General features: G+C 36.7%; 4 protein-coding genes across 4 annotated transcripts; all 4 read left to right on the top strand.

Annotated features, from left to right (window-relative positions):
* Positions 1–219: 219 nt before the first annotated feature.
* Positions 220–2,375, top strand: LOC132627639 (uncharacterized). The gene is made up of 2 exons (XM_060343096.1): positions 220–751; positions 1,879–2,375. The coding sequence occupies exons 1-2, from the start codon at positions 422–424 to the stop codon at positions 2,215–2,217; spliced, it is 669 nt and encodes a 222-aa protein (XP_060199079.1). The 5' UTR covers positions 220–421; the 3' UTR covers positions 2,218–2,375.
* A 1,035-nt stretch (positions 2,376–3,410) lies between these two features.
* On the top strand, positions 3,411–7,000 carry LOC132623029 (receptor-like protein 15). The gene is made up of 4 exons (XM_060337728.1): positions 3,411–4,303; positions 4,612–4,767; positions 4,865–5,020; positions 5,643–7,000. The coding sequence occupies exons 1-4, from the start codon at positions 3,925–3,927 to the stop codon at positions 5,918–5,920; spliced, it is 969 nt and encodes a 322-aa protein (XP_060193711.1). The 5' UTR covers positions 3,411–3,924; the 3' UTR covers positions 5,921–7,000.
* LOC132629036 (receptor-like protein 15) lies at positions 6,282–7,626 on the top strand. The gene is made up of 2 exons (XM_060344781.1): positions 6,282–6,324; positions 6,863–7,626. The coding sequence occupies exons 1-2, from the start codon at positions 6,282–6,284 to the stop codon at positions 7,621–7,623; spliced, it is 804 nt and encodes a 267-aa protein (XP_060200764.1). The 3' UTR covers positions 7,624–7,626.
* Positions 7,627–7,693: 67 nt separating this feature from the next.
* Positions 7,694–8,686, top strand: LOC132629035 (receptor-like protein 56). The gene has a single exon (XM_060344780.1). The coding sequence runs from the start codon at positions 7,694–7,696 to the stop codon at positions 8,684–8,686; it is 993 nt and encodes a 330-aa protein (XP_060200763.1).
* Positions 8,687–16,343: the final 7,657 nt, after the last annotated feature.

The following is a 16,343-nucleotide window of genomic DNA, read 5'->3' as shown; positions in this document are numbered from 1 at the left end:
AACGAAATAAAAAAAAATCAAAAAGGAAAACAGAAATATTAAGTGGTTTGGCCATGAGAATTTTTTATTTTTTTATTTTTTTTTAGAAATCAACGTTTAACCGTGAAAATTTCAAATATAACTTGAAATTGTATTTAGAATTTAGAAAACATATAAAGTCATGTTTTCACCTTTTTCACTATACCTTCAAACAACCAAATATTATTTGCAAAATGAAAAATATTTGGCTTTTATGGCCAAACGCCTAAAGGTACAAATACTAATTGCAGAAAGTACTACACCTAACAAACAACTCCGGCCTGCAATTCATTAAATAACTAAACTTTTACTTCCATGGGACTCATAAAAACTAAAGCTAGCAGCAACAATAACCTCAAAACCCAATCTCAAATCCTCAAGAAAACCCAAAAACCGATTAACCATGGATTTCTCGGACAACAACATGTGGCGTGATCTTCTACTTCAAGCAACCCTAATTCTCGTAACAATCTTCATGTTCCTTTTCATGTACAACATCCCCCAGAAATTCTTCAAGAAGCTTCGATTTCGTAACCGGGCCGATATGCAAGCGAAACGCCATTTCGTAAAAGGAGCTCAGCTTCTTTCTCAAGCTAAATCAACAGCTGCTAAGGATCGAACGGCTGCTGATTCACTTGCCAAATCTGCTGAAGCACAAGCTGATTTGGCGATAGCGTTAGATCCTAAAGATGCTGCTGCTCACATACTCAAGGCTTTGGCTCTCGATTTACAGGTATGCTGCTGCTCATATACTCATTTTATTTGCAGGGATTGTGCGCGCTGGTCTTTAACCTTTTTGCACTTCACTTCAAAAAGTGATCGAAAATATGTGAAGTTTTGAATTTAAACCCCTGCTCAATTAAAAAATTATTTCACAAGGCAAGATGCGAAAAGTCTATCTTATACGGCAGAATTTGCCTCAGCATACTTTGAGCCTGTTTGGATGAGCTTAAAAAAAAATAATTATAAGTTGCTTTAGATAAGTTAAGTTAAACAGGATTAATTTTTTTTTTTGGATTTATTTTAAGCACAAAATGGCTTATAAGCTGGCCAGCCAAACACTCAAAAATGTTGAATTTAGCAACTTATAAACCAATCCAAACGGGCTCTTTATCTTAAGGTAGAGAGATTTGCTTAAGGTTAATTTTTGTCCGAATAGACCTAATTTTACAATAAAATTTTGTCTTGTGAACTTTTTTGACTAAATCGGGCGCAAAACCTTGGACGTTTTTAGGCGAAGGATAAAAATTAAAGATCGGCAATTTGAGGGGCAAATATTAAAGACCACCCCTGAATAAGGACAATCATGCAAATTGCGTTGAATTAGGCTATAAGTCGGATCCTCACCCAATCGGCCCAATGTTTATTAAGTTTTATATTTCTTTTGTTTTTTCGGGAAAATTACAAGTCAAATATCATTCGTTCATCTAGTTTATAAAATATGTACCGTGTATAGATAGAAAAAATGTATAGTCTATATTAAGTATACATATAATACATACCTATGCACTACTATAGGCTGTCTATACTTCGGCCATGTTTGAAAAACAAGATGGCCAAAGGACAGTTTGCTAAGTTTCTTTTTATTTTCTTATAATTTGTTTGATTATGATTACCTAATAAAACTTTTTTCCTCTTATATTATGTTTGTATATAACATGCCATATAAAAATTTATCAATTTAAAATATTTAGACAAAGTTCGGTCCATCTGGATGGCATATCAACTCAATTTTTAAATAGTTTAAATTAAACGGGTCAAAATGATCTGAGTTAATAAAATAAACGAAAACCACCCAAATTTAAACAGGTTGGACATATTTTTGATTTTGTGAGCTAATTTTACCGCCCTTATTGACAGGGATTCAAGACGTCGGCACTTGATTCCATCGACGTGGCACTATCGCCGCTTGCCGTGAAGTCATTATCAGAGCCGGAGAGAGCTGACGCGTTGTTTAAGCGAGCTGAGTTGAGACTCGCGGTGAGTCGACGCGGACAGGTTGACTCAGTGATTGAGGATTTGGCACTGTCTGTTAAGTTGAAGGGGGATAACGTCAAGGCATTTTGTTTGTTGGGTGATTGTTATGAGAAAAAGGGCTTGAAGGATGAGGCCCAAAAGGCTTATCAGGAAGCCCAAAATGTTCAGCCCAATTTTGCTCCTGCGAGAGAGGCACTTGATCGCTTGAATTCCGAGTCTTGAGGATTGTTTGGTAGGGTGTATAAGAATAATGTTGAATAGATGTATTAGTAATGCTGGTGTTAGTAATATCGAGATTAGTATACTGACATTAGTTATGTTGAGATTATTTCTTATCCACCGTTTGATTTGATATATTAAAAATAATTTGCATTGCATAATTTTTTTTTTTTTTTTTAAATTGGTTGTTTACAAAAGTGGACTGAGTTAATAAAACAAGCGAATCATTTATGATTTTATGGATGGATTTTGCCACCCCTATCTACAGGGTTTTAAGACGTCGGCTCTTGATTCAATCGACGTGGCACTTTCACCGCTCGTCGTGAAGTCATTGTCTGAGTCGGAGAGAGCTGACGCGTTGTTTAAGCGAGCTGAGTTGAGACTCGCAGCGAGTCGACGTGGACAAGTTGACTCAGCGATTGAGGATTTGACAGGTTGTTGGGTTGAAGGGAGATAATGTCAAGGCATTTTGTTTGTTGGGTGATTGTTATGAGAAAAAGGGCTTGAAGGATGAGGCCCAAAAGGCTTGAAGGATGCCCAAAAAGTTCAGCCCAAATTTGCTTCTTCTCGAGAGGCACTTGACCGTTTGAATTCCGTCTTTGAACTGCCAGCACTTTGTTTTTGTTTTGTTATTTTAACTAGAAAAGAAAAAGTTGGCATTGAAAAAAATTCCAGTTTGTTCACTCAGTTCAATATAAAGACAATTTTGAAATTAAACGAAAATGTATGACCAAAATTTGGAGCATTTTTATCTTTTTATTTATGTTCATTGTGTTTCAACTTCAGAGTTTATGTTCAGTATTACAAATAATCAGGGCAAACCAACAACTAATATATTGAACACTTGAGCCTGTAGGCACAATCTACTTAATTATTTACTAATAATTGCAGGCTGCCAAGCTTATTGATTTTCTTTAGACTAATAGTTTTGGTAATCTTTTGTAAGATCATGATCAATATTAGAAAAAGGGCAGCTCGGTGCACTAAGCTCCCGCAATGCGCGGGGTCTAAGGAAGGGCCCGACCACAAGAGTGTATTGTACATAGCCTTACCCTGTATTTCTACAAGAGACTATTTCCATGGCTCGACCCTAGGACCTCCCGGTCACATGATAGCAACTTTACCATTTACGTCAATATTAGAGTTCATGATTTTTAGGTGACGGGAATGATAATTGCACCCAAGAGTGTGTTCTAGTAGTCATATGGAATGAAAATTATGACAATGGTTCAAATATTCATCAAAGTTAAGACACACTAGTTGATTTCTTTTGATCTGTCCAAGTCTTAGTAGGTAGAGTTATCCAATACCTATAGTGCTAATTTTTTCATGGACAAAGTTATCCAATATCTGAGCTGCTAGGAGCATACAGATATAAAAAATAAAGATGACGAGTATAGGAAATTTAGAAGTCAGCATCAAGATTGGGCAAAGGGGCAAAATTTGTTGGACAAGGTCAGGGTGGACCTGCTTGACTTGGCATATCTAAGAAAAGCCTAAATGAAAAGGTCAGTATTTCACACAAGATATGTTACATCATGGGAAACAGCTAATGCTCATTTACTGATGAATTACCAGTGGTCTATGATCTTAAGGCAACTTAAAATTTCTAATTTGGTGTTGACTCGTAGCTGTGCGTATGCAAAAGCTCTTGTAATAAAAGTCATTAGCCAGTGACTCACGCCTGAATAGAAATTTATCAGCAGTACTATGGCTGGGGTGTTGTGTCCGATGCTTAATTTTCTAATGACATGCTGGATCCTGATGTGCTTGAATTTCATGAGTTGCAATAGTAAATTAGTGGAAGAGGAAAGGAGGGCACTTTTAGAGCTGAGGGACTCCCTTAACTATCCCAATGGCTCTGCTTTAATCAGTGAATGGATTGGAGAAGACTATTGTGCATGGGCTGGTATTTTTTGTGGCAGCGATACGGATAATGGTTCACGCGTTCTTGATATTTATCTTACCAGTAAAAGACAACTTGGACTTGGAATATGGTATCCTGATGCAAATTTGTTGACTCGTTTCACGCATCTCCAGTCTCTCTATGTATCTGGCAATGCTATTGGTAACTGGATCATGCCAGAAGGTATTCTTTTGATCAAATTGTTTTATCATTATCTGTATTTCATGTTTCATTTGATCAAACCTGCTTGTGCTACAACTTATCTCCCTCAGTATTTAGTAGTAAAGTTTGTACAAACTCTTACTGCTGTCAATATCTGTTGAACAGAATGAATACTTTCCTTGAATCCTTAGAGCTTTAAGACTTGCTGCCTTTTTTTTTTTTTTTTTTTTTTTTTTTGGGGGAATGATTCTGCACCCATGACCCTTATATCTCCTTTCTTCACTTCTTTGCATGTTGGGGTATTACTTTTTAACAACTCTTACTTGCAGCATTATGCAAATTGCGCAATCTGAAGGAATTGGATCTAAGTTTCAACCCTTTAAATGGGGATGCTCTGCCTCATTTTCAAGTATGCAGCCTCGCATCTCTAGAACAGCTGCACCTTTCAGGGGTTTATCCTAGTTTCCCTTTGCCACTGCTCAGAGGTTTGTTTTCTCTATTGTGGAAGTTTAATCAGTCATAGATGGTGCATCAAAGTTCTTACCTTGGTTTTGACATAGCTCGTTTGATGAATTCATGTAGCATTGTGCGGACTGAAGGATATGCAGAGATTAGATCTAAGCAACAATAATCTTACAGATGATAGTATGCCACATTGCCTGTTTGATGATCTTTCATACCTTGAAAGCCTTGACTTGTCTGGGAATAACCTCAAGAATTCCCATCACATTCTATCAGGTAAAGTTGGATAATTTTCTGTTTTTACATACACTAATCTTTTGCAAATTGTCATTATTATTTTCATTTTCCTAATGCGAGGACATCTTTTACAATTTGGTATTTCAATATACTATTAGTTGCCTCAAGCTGAACAAACTGTTAATTGGTGGTGGACCCTCTCTTCTGCTCTACTCAGCTACCATCTTCTCGGTCTATATGCTGTCGTTAAAGCATTGCTGTTGAGTGTGCATGATACACATATAAACTGACTACAATGTTGAAGTCAATGATATGGTTCTCATTATCTAAAAATAGGTTCTCTAAATGAAACAAATGTTCCTGGGAAGATTGCACAGAGGAACTATTTTCTTAATTGGCTAATTCCAACCGTGACTTTGCATCCATAGATGTTTGAAGAGCTTTATTCGATAAAGGACATGGTTTGAATGAAGTTCTAGTCTTTAGGTTTATCCAGCTTCCCCCAACAATCTTCATGCCAGCATAAGATAAAAAGCATGAACTATTAATTCCCTAGAGTTGAGTTTTCAGGTTGTTCCTATGAACACGAAACTCAATTTTTATTCTGATTAATGAACTTGACAAAAAACAACCCTTTTGTTGCTTCATATATTTCTTGCAGCTTTATGTAGACTGCGGAATCTCAAAAGGTTGGGTCTGAGTGATAATTTTCTTGAGGATGGAAGCATACCGACCTGCCTCTTTGAAAAGCACTCAGTGCTTGGAAGTCTGGATATTTCACATAACAATATCAGGGGTTTTCCTGGTTTCTTTTCAGGTAATGCTGATGCTCTGAGTTTTTTTTTTTTTTTTTCAATTTCTTGTAGCTATCAGTTCAATTTTGAAATCGAAGTCACTGAGAATGTATCTCCGATTAATGTCTATATATGCTATGCGTAAGACATGGTTCTCTTAATTTTATGATCATAGGATGGAGTCCTTGATAAGATATCGTGAGCTTTCTTGGATTTAAAAAAAAAAAAAAATCTTTGACAGAGTTTCCACTTTGTTTGCCCTTGATATTCAAGTCAGCCTTTCTGAATCTGGTTATGGGCATCTATTGGATTTCAAAAGCCTAATAGTTGGACATTTTACTCTGTAGAACCTCTTTTGCTTGTTCATTTCATATTGTATTTTTGCTGTCTTTCGTGCAAAGAGCATTTGTAATTTAGTATGTGATTTGTCTAATAAAGCTGGGTTGCTGACTTATTGTCTTTCCAGATTGTAGAATGAACATTATGCATCTTTAGTTTTACTGATCATGTTACATCAAAATTGGGTGCTGAAAACAGTATTTGTTTTCTGTAATAATTTTATGGTGGATAATATCTTCAATTCTGGTTCATTTTCCTGATAAATAGTTTTGAAGGTAAAAAACTAATTCTTAAGTTGGAAACTGACCTCTTTTTTCTAGTGCTCAGCCCCCACCTCCTGAAAAAGAAAAAAGAGCAAAAACAATTCAAATGATCAATAATAGTTTTTTTTTTTTTTTAAATAACTTTGGTGTCTGGGCCAGGTTGCTTGCACCTCTACTAATTCCATGGGATACCCGCCACCTCCCACCAGCAACAGCTACTTGTTAACTCTATCCACCAACGCTAAAACATATGGGAAGAAGTCACCTAATATTTTTGTCTCTGCTAGGATATGAACCCGAGACCTCATGATTCCCAACCCATTTCATTGACCACTAGGCCACACCCTTGGGTGCCTTCACACTTTATTTGGTGAGTTGCTGAAATAAATTTTGTCATGCGAGAATTTAAGCCAGAAGCTTCATATAGGTTTTGCATAGCAATGTTAAAATTTCTTTGGATATTAACTACTTGTGATGCTTTTCAGTAATCTGTAAACTTAGGAACCTGCAGGTGTTAAATCTTCAGGATAACCTTATACAAGGTGGACTTGATCCATGCCTTGGTGGACTGACTTCCTTGGTTTCTTTAGATCTTTCTTTCAATCATTTTGAGGGGACTGTTTCTTCTTCCATATTCAGCAACCTGACTTTGCTCGAGACCCTTCGTCTTTCAGATAATAGGTTTGATGGACTTCTCTTGTTTGCATCATTTGCTAACCTCTCCAACCTTGAAGCCATTGATCTTACAAATAATGAGTTTGAAGTTGTTACTGAAACTCCATCTTGGGTTCCAGCTTTTCAACTTGTGTCCCTCGACCTACGAAATACTAGACTAAACCAGAACTATGGCCATGTAATTCCTACGTTCATCTCCAAACAACACAAGTTGAAGTCCCTGTCTTTGTCCTATAATGCCCTTCAAGGAAACGTTCCGTCTTGGTTATTGTATAATAATTCACTTCTTATGTTGTCTTTGAGAGGCAACCGTTTGCATGGTGGAATTCCCGCGTCTTCTCAGTTTCTAGCATCAAGTATTCTGATGCTCGATGTATCAGATAATTGCTTGGGCAGTACACTTCCCACTAACGTGCTGAGATTATTTCCAGACTTATTCTATCTTAACCTGTCAAATAACGCCATCGAAGGCACCCTCCCTACTTTTGACAATCTGCTAAAGTTAGAGGTCCTAGACCTTTCTGACAACTTCCTTCTGGGAAAACTTCCTCCCAACTTTAAGGCAGAATAACACTTCATTGGCACATTTAGTTCTTTCAAACAATGATTTTCATGGGGAGGTTATGCCCCATTTCTCAAATATGTCAAATCTTGCATACTTGCATCTTCAAAATGATGGATTTACTGGAGTCCTCCCTGTTGCTTTGCTTAACCTTCCTCTTCTGAAGGTCATGGACATTAGTGGAAATTATTTGTCAGGCGTTATTCCAGATTATTTTCCTCTGTTTCCAAATCTGGTCATGCTTCTCTTGGCAAGAAACCGATTTCATGGGATTATTCCAGTATCTTTATGCCAGATGCAAAAGCTTCATATTTTGGACATGTCTGCAAATTTACTCTCTGGGGTTTTACCTTCTTGCCTTAGTAACATAACCGGGTGGAAAAAGGAATCTGTAGTTCTACTTCCAGCCTTTATGTGGTTATCTCCGTCATATACTAACTACAGGGTCAAAGTTCCTTTAACAACCAAGGGCAATGCACTCTCTTACGAAGGCATTCCTCTTTCTCAAATGACCACACTTGATCTATCTATGAACCGTTTTACCCGTAAAATTCCATCGCAACTAGGAGAACTCGTAGCCCTCCATTCATTAAACCTCTCCTACAACATCCTATCTGGTCATATTCCAGAATCTTTCATGAACTTAAAGAAACTGGAGAGTTTGGATCTTTCTTATAACCATCTGATAGGAAAAATCCCTCATCAGATGGCTCAACTTGATTCCCTTTCAACTTTAAATTTGGCTTTCAATCATCTATCTGGAAGAATCCCGTTCGAGAACAAATTTGTCACCTTTGCAGCATCTAGTTACAGAGGTAACAAGGAACTCTGTGGACCACCATTGGAAAATGATTGTGTTTTCTCCAGGCCGCCTCAGCAGCATGAAGAAGAAGAGGAGCAAGGAATTGGTGAGAGTGACTTGTTTTTCTTCTCATGCATTGCTGTTGCTTATGTTGTGGGATTTTGGAGTGTCATTGCTCCTCTTATTCTTAGTAGGAATTGGCGCACGACATATTATGCTAAGGTTGATAGCCGCATTGAACTGTGCAGGGAGAAACTTCATCTTTCCTAATTCTCAATGAAAAGTTGTGGGTTTCTTGTGATCCTTTAATGTGGCATATCTACTTTCAACTTGTTTGTTAGATAATTGCAGTGTTTGGTCAAAGAGTTGATAAGTTTGAGAAGATACTTTAGTTTATGAACTTTGGTTAAGAGGGACAAATTTTGTTTTTTTAGTGACGTCGTAATTCTAACCGTTAGATTTGGAGAATCGACATTATTTCAATAGTTACAAGGTTTTGGTTATTTTAGAATTCTTTCCGCAGTTGAAAACTGAAACTGAATTTTGTATAACCATAGTTCAAATGAAATTTCTGCCTACTAAAATTTGTTTCTATAATATTAAATCGTTAAAATGTCATGTTAAATGCCTTTTATCATAATCGAAACAGATCAATTATCGGTAGTGTTATGATGATTATCACGAATTCCGAACCAATTGATCAAATGAACCAGGAATATATTGCAAAAATAAATAAAAAGATTGTGCTGAATTTCTTGGTTGTTCTTCATATTTACATCACAGCTATTTATAACAGTGTACAGGAATCTGCTGTGTAACAAACTGCTAGCTGTCACTATTCTACTGGTTCAGCCCTAACAAACTAATAATTACAACTAAATAAAATAATTGCAAAAACTAAAATAAAATATTTACATAGAATATTTACATCAGCCTCCATAACAGTTGAATATTTGCATCTCAGTCCAATTTCTAAAGAATTCCACAATACCACACCGTGCAAGTCATGTGCCTTTTTTTTTTATTTCATCTGTGTAAATCATGTGCTCTTATTTTCCATGTGTCAATGTTTTATTGATGCTTTGTACTCTTGTTTTGTCCGCAGGAAAATGAAGACCAGCAGTTCAAGACTTCAAGACTTCAGATTTTTCTTCTTCAATAATACTTCTTCTTCAATAATGGAGATCTGGTCTTATAATACTTCTTCTTTGTCCAATGTTTTTGTAATTCCAACCCCCCCCCCCCCCCCCCTCCCCCTTCAAATTGGAGGGGGAGGAACAAACCCCCAATTTGCTTAACAAGAATCGATGAGAAGAAGCGGGTAAAGGCTTCGTAAAAAGATCGGCTGGTTGAGACGAAGATGGAAGAAAAGAGAGTGAGATCAAGCCATTGAGATACTGTTGACGGACGAAGTTGCAGTCAAGATCGACGTGCTTCGTCCGTTCATGAAAGACGAGATTTTTAGCGATATGTATCGCCGCCTGACTATCGAAAAAAAGAGAAATTGGAAGAGAAATGGGTAGATCTAGATCGGAGAAGAGACGAACAAGCCATGTGAGTTCTGCTACTACTCGTCGCATGGATCGATACTCCGCCTCGGCGGAGGAAAGGGAAAGGGAGGTTTGTTTTTTAGACTTCCAAGAAATGGGAGATCCACCGAGCGTGACATAAAAGCCACTGATAGATCTGCGTGAGTCCGGGCAAGTAGCCCAGTCAGAGTCGCAAAAGGCGAGTAAAGAGAGAGAAGGTGAAGAATTTAAGAAGATGCCTAGACCTGGGTCGTTGAGAAGGTACCGGAGAACATGGTGAGTAGCGTTAAGATGAGCTTTGTGAGGGTTTTGCATATACTGGCTAAGGTGTTGAACGGAAAATGAGATGTCGGGACGGGTATGAGTAAGAAAATTGAGTTGTCATATTAACCTCCGGTAAGCAGTAACATCAGAAAGAGGGTCACCCATGTCTGTTGTAACTTGTGGTAAGGGTCTAAAGGGGATGAAACTGGTTTCAAACCGAGACAGTTGTATTCGGAAAAAAGTTCAAGTAAAAATTTGCGTTGATTGAGGATTAGTCCCTGTGGCTCGCGAATGATCTCAATTCCCAAGAAAAAATGTAAGTCACCCAAGTCTTTGATTCTAAATTTTGAGTCTAAGAATGATTTTAACTCATCAAGTTCTGCTTTGTTGTTTCCTGTAAGTAGTATATCATCCACATAAACCGCTAAAATTGAAATAGAAGAATTGTTCACTTTGTAGAACAATGAATAATCATTCAATGAATGTGTAAAACCTTTGAACTTCAAAGCTGCAGTTAAACGTGCATACCATTTTCGCGATGCCTGTTTTAAGCCGTATAACGATTTCTTAAGTCGACAAACTTGAGTAGGATCAACAACTTTCAAACCAGCTGGAAATTGCATATACACTTCTTCGTCCAATTCCCCATGTAAAAACGCATATTTTACGTCCAACTGGAAAAGACCCCAACCTTTCTTAACTGCCAATGCTAGAACACATCTGATAGTTGTTATCTTAACAACAGGACTGAAAGTTTCAGTGAAATCTATGCCTTCCTTTTGTATATCACCTCTGACAACTAACCGAGCCTTGAGTCTTTCCACAGTACCATTGGAGTTCAATTTCACTTTGTAAACCCATTTTGTGGGCAAAGCCTTTTTCCCAGGTGGTAAAGAGACAACTTCCCAAGTGTCATTAGTGATCAAAGCTTCTAGTTCCTTAGTCATAGCATCCTGCCAACCTGGATATAAAACAACCTGGGAAAAGGTGGTAGGTTCTTGAATATGTGACAAAGAATTAATGTAGGATTGGTTTGAGGTAGACAAAGCAGAAAAAGCAATAGGAGACACTTCTAGAGATGAGGTGAAACAAGATTCTGAGACATTAGAGGGGTGAATACTGTCACACACATAATCTTTCAAGTAAGCTGGTGTTTTGACTGACCTGGTTGACCTTCTAAGAGTAGTAGGATTCAGAATAGGTGTGGGTGGTGTAGGAGGAACCATAGGACCATGAGAATCAGTGTTTGCAGGACTAGTAGAATGCGTGGGACTAGGAGGAGAGGGAGAAGGAGAAGGAGGAGGATCAGTTGCAGCAGGTGGAGATAGATTAGTATCATCTGCAGTAGTGAAAAAAGGTACAGAACTTTCAGGTTGTTCATGAGCTAGAGGTTCATTAGGATCATCTAAAGGAAAAGTAGGCACTGTGATAGGATTAGAGGAAAATGGAAAAATTGATTCATAGAAAATCACATTCCTAGACATAATAAACTTGTTGGTTTTGAGGCTATACATCTTGTATCCTTTCTTCCCAAAAGGATACCCAAGGAAAATGCATGGTTCTGCCCTAGGAGCCAATTTATTTCTGCCTTGTGAAAGAGTAGAGGTAAAAGCAAAACACCCAAAACATTTCATATGAGAGTAAGTGGGGCAGACACCAAAAAGCTTTTCATAAGGTGTTTTAAAAGACAATACTTTAGTAGGACATCTGCTAATAATATAAGTTGCAGTCATGAGTGCATCCCCCCAAAACTTATGAGGCAAATTTGATTGGAAAAGTAAAGCTCTACAAACTTCTAGGAGATGCTTGTGTTTCCTCTCCACAACACCATTTTGTTGTGGAGTGGATACATATGAGGTTTGATGTAAAATTCCTTGAGAAGAAAGAAAACTAGAACTTTCAAAACTGGATCCTAGCTCCCATGCATTATCAGACCTAATGATCTTGACCCTTTTATTGAACTGCCTTTCTGTCATTGCCAAAAAACTTTTAAGAATGGGAAAAGCATTGCTTTTAGTGGATAATAAGAAAGTCCAAGTTCCTCTTGTAAAGTCATCTACTATGGTAAGGAAATATTTATATCCATCATAGGTAGGAGTCTTATAGGGTCCCCAAGTATCAATGTGAATTAAATCAAAAGGTTGTTTAGTAGAAATATGACTGTTAGGAAAAGAAAGTTTGTGTTGTCTAGCCAAAGGACAAACATAACAAGGAACAGAGAATTGTGAACATAAATTGAAAGGGATTCCATTGATATTTCTCATATTTAAAAGAGGCATATGGCCCAACCTTACATGCCATAACTGGCTTTGTGCATTACAAGCAGAATAACAAGAAACATTGGATGAAATATCCTTCATTGAATGGAAACTAGAGCTAGGAATACTACAAACTTTGGGTGAAACATTCTTCTTGGAATGAAAACTAGTACTAGAAGTCAGGCTGGCATAGGCAGAAGCTGTTGGAATCCTATCTTTGAGAATATAAAGTCCATTTTGACTCTCACCAAGCAGAATTGGGCTCTTCATTGAAGGGCCCTGCATAAAACAATGAGCAGTGGTGAATAAAAGAAATTTAAAAAACTGTTTACACAACTTATACACAAATAAAAGATTGAAGTGGAAACTTGGAACAAAAAGGACATTATGTATAACAAAATTAGAGAACAACTTTATTGAACCTGAGTAAGACACTTTAACATGTTGAGAGTTTGGCAACTTAACAGAGATAGGTTTGGTAGAGGTGTAAGATTAAAAAAGAAATCCTTGTTATAGCTCATGTGGTCACTTGCACCTGAGTCTATGATCCAGGTGTGTCTAGAAAAAAATTTCTGATTGACTTTAGAACTTAAAGAAAATGGACTAGGACTGAAATTTATACCAGCACAGTTTGCAGATGCTGTGGCCTCAGAAACAGAAACTTGTTCACTTTTGTTTATATGTTGTAACATCTGCATCACCTGGGCAAGCTGCTCATTGGAAAGCAATTTTCCTTGCTCCTCTGTGTCTTTAAAGATCTCTCCATAATCATTTGTTGAAACTGCATTTCCTTGAGCATTGTTCTGAAAATTCTTTTGCTTGGTGAACTTGAAATTAGGGGGAAAACCATGTAGCTTATAGCATTTATCAATCAAGTGTCCAGTTTTCTTGCAATATTTGCAAATAAGAGAAGATTTTTTGTTATCGTAACCAGTCCTTTGTCCCCTAAAGTCAGTAGAGAAAGTTCTCTGTCCATTACTTGTATTTGTAGCAATAAAAGAGGAAGATTCCCCTGGATATTTTGGTGTGTTCTGGACTTCCCTTTGTTTTTCTTCTTGAATCAAAAGTGCATAAGCATTTGATACAGTAGGTAGAGGTGAAATCATTAAAATGTTTCCTCTTGCACCACAGTAAGTATCATTTAAGCCCATTAGAAATTTAAGTAACCTTTCATCTTTGCTTAAACTTGACATTCTTTTCTTTTGCTCCACATGAACATTGACAAAGACATGGTGAAAAAGAATCCAAGGTATCCAACTCATCCCAGAGTCGTTTCATCTTGGTAAAATAGGTTGCAATATCAGATGCACCTTGAGTAAGGTCACTGAATTCCTTTTGGAGTTGAAAAAGCCTAGCACCTGAGCTTTGGCCAAATCTTGCCTCAAATTCTTCCCAGATATCTTTAGAAGTAGAATAGTATAAAACACTTTCTGAAATTTCCCTAGACAAAGAGTTTAATAACTAAGAAATGACCATGTTGTTGGCCCTAGACCAAGCTCTGTGCAGATCAGTTCCTGCACTTGGTTCTCGGGCAGATCCATCAACAAAACCAGATTTGTTTTTTGCTGTTAAGGCTATCCACATTCCTCTTTTCCATCCACCAAAACTCCTGCCATCAAACACTGTATTGGTTAACAGTGTGCCAGGAGAATCAGATGGTGAAATAAAGAATGGATGAGAGGAATCAATGAGTTCATTCTGTGTGCTTTCAGCAGCTAAATTGGGAACTTTGGTCCCAACAGCAGCATTAGCATTTTCTGCCATTGTAACAGATATGAACTAGATAAAATTAAACAAGAAGGGAAAAAAAATGAAATAAAACAGAGAGATTCAGATCAAAAGCTCTGATACCATATTGCAAAAATAAATAAAGAGATTGTGCTGAATTTCTTGGTTGTTCTTCATATTTACATCACAACTATTTATAACAGTGTACAGGAATCTGCTGTGTAACAAACTGCTAGCTGTCACTATTCTACTGGTTCAGCCCTAACAAACTAATAATTACAACTGAATAAAATAATTGCAAAAACTAAAATAAAATATTTACATAGAATATTTACATCAGCCTCCATAACAGTTGAATATTTGCATCTCAGTCCAATTTCTAGAGAATTCCACAATACCACACCGTGCAAGTCATGTGCCTTTTTTTTATTTCATCTGGGTAAATCACGTGCTCTTATTTTCCACGTGTCAATGTTTTATTGATGCTTTGTACTCTTGTTTTGTCCGCAGGAAAATGAAGACCAGCAGTTCAAGACTTCAGATTTTTCTTCTTCAATAATACTTCTTCTTCAATAATGGAGATCTGGTCTTATAATACTTCTTCTTTGTCCAATGTTTCTGTAATTCCAACAGAATACCGTAATTTGATTTTTGCTTAGGGTTAGATGTAATATTAGAGGAGATGGGTTGAGGGAGAAGAGAGACAGGGGGTTGAGGGAAAAGATTGATACAATGGAATAAGAGGGAGATGCGTTTTGAATTAGTTACCTTGTGTAATTGACATATAACATTTAGCTACTAGATGTAATTAAGCTAAAATGTAGTTACTAAATATAAATATCTCTTATATGTTTTCTACACTATGTAAAATTCCCATAATATTATAATCACAATAGTTCAAGTTCGATTTCTTATCAAGCAACTAACAAGGTCATCTACATTAAGGTGAACGACACAATATCTCATTGAGTATTGATTAATTACCTCAACCAAAAGTATTATAAAAAATATGAAAGGACTAACCTTTTTTTTTCCAACTTAAATGTTGGCTTAATATTAAGAATTATTAGGGCATAGATTATTATATTAATTTCGGTAGAGTATTTGAAGGTGAGAAGTTGAAAGCGTCTTCCCCAAGTTTGAGTCTTGAACAAGTACCCAAAGCGTTGACCCCGTGCTCAGCACGGCCACTGATCTATATCTCCATTTTGTAAAAAAAAAAAAAAAAAAAAAAAGTTTTCTATAAAGTAAGTTATTTTCTACTGTTTTGGTTGCCACAAAGTATTTTACAGGGAAAAAATTTCACCAAAAGTTTACAAAAAAATATGACCTCCCTTAAGCGAAAATCATATTTCTTCACAACTATCTCATGTCTTAACATCATATCATTACTTTAACCGACACTTATACAATTATCATCAATCTTTAAAATTCAAAATTTTCTTTAAAACACTAGTCACTTTGTTAATATTGTTTACCAAAAAATATTTTTCTACTCAGCCAAATACTGAAAGACATTTGCATGAAAATATTATTCGGAAAATGGCTTTCATCGTGCCAAATACATTATAATTATCACCACTCTTCAACCCCATCAAGATGACAGGTGTCATTATTCACTCAAATCCAATATTTATTTAACAGAGATTAAGGAATGTGAGGAGTACTTAAAAAATAGAGAAATCTTTACAACCTTGATCATGGGATTGTTGACCAATTATTAACTTGCTTGACACTCATCTCGATACCCTATAAATAGTCTCCTATCTACCATCTTCTGATACAAGCTGATCCAAATCATCCAAATAATAAACAAAACGGAAACGGCCGAGAAAAGAAAACTATTCTTCCTATTCTTCTTAGCAGCTTTTTCAACCTACCCGAGGTAAGTAAAGCAACCAATAACTTTTTTTTTTTTTTTTTAACCAAGAATGAAGTCAAAACTACAAGAATCCCAGATACTTACCAACATGAACAAGGCTATTTGCTACTTCATGATTCTAGCAGTGCTACTAAATACTACTGCTGCATTATACTTGAATTTGGTTCCTGACAAGACAAAGCTAGTACTAAGAGATGAAGCTGAAAATAAGCTCCTTCCGTTGCTGTCTGGAAGCATCGTTACCTTAACGATCAAATATCTGAATT

This window comes from Lycium barbarum, chromosome 2 (assembly GCF_019175385.1).
Source record: "Lycium barbarum isolate Lr01 chromosome 2, ASM1917538v2, whole genome shotgun sequence".
Classification (NCBI taxonomy): Eukaryota; Viridiplantae; Streptophyta; class Magnoliopsida; order Solanales; family Solanaceae; genus Lycium; species Lycium barbarum.
The sequence above is the reverse complement of the archived record's forward strand: the minus strand, read 5'-3'. Positions and strand labels throughout refer to the sequence as shown.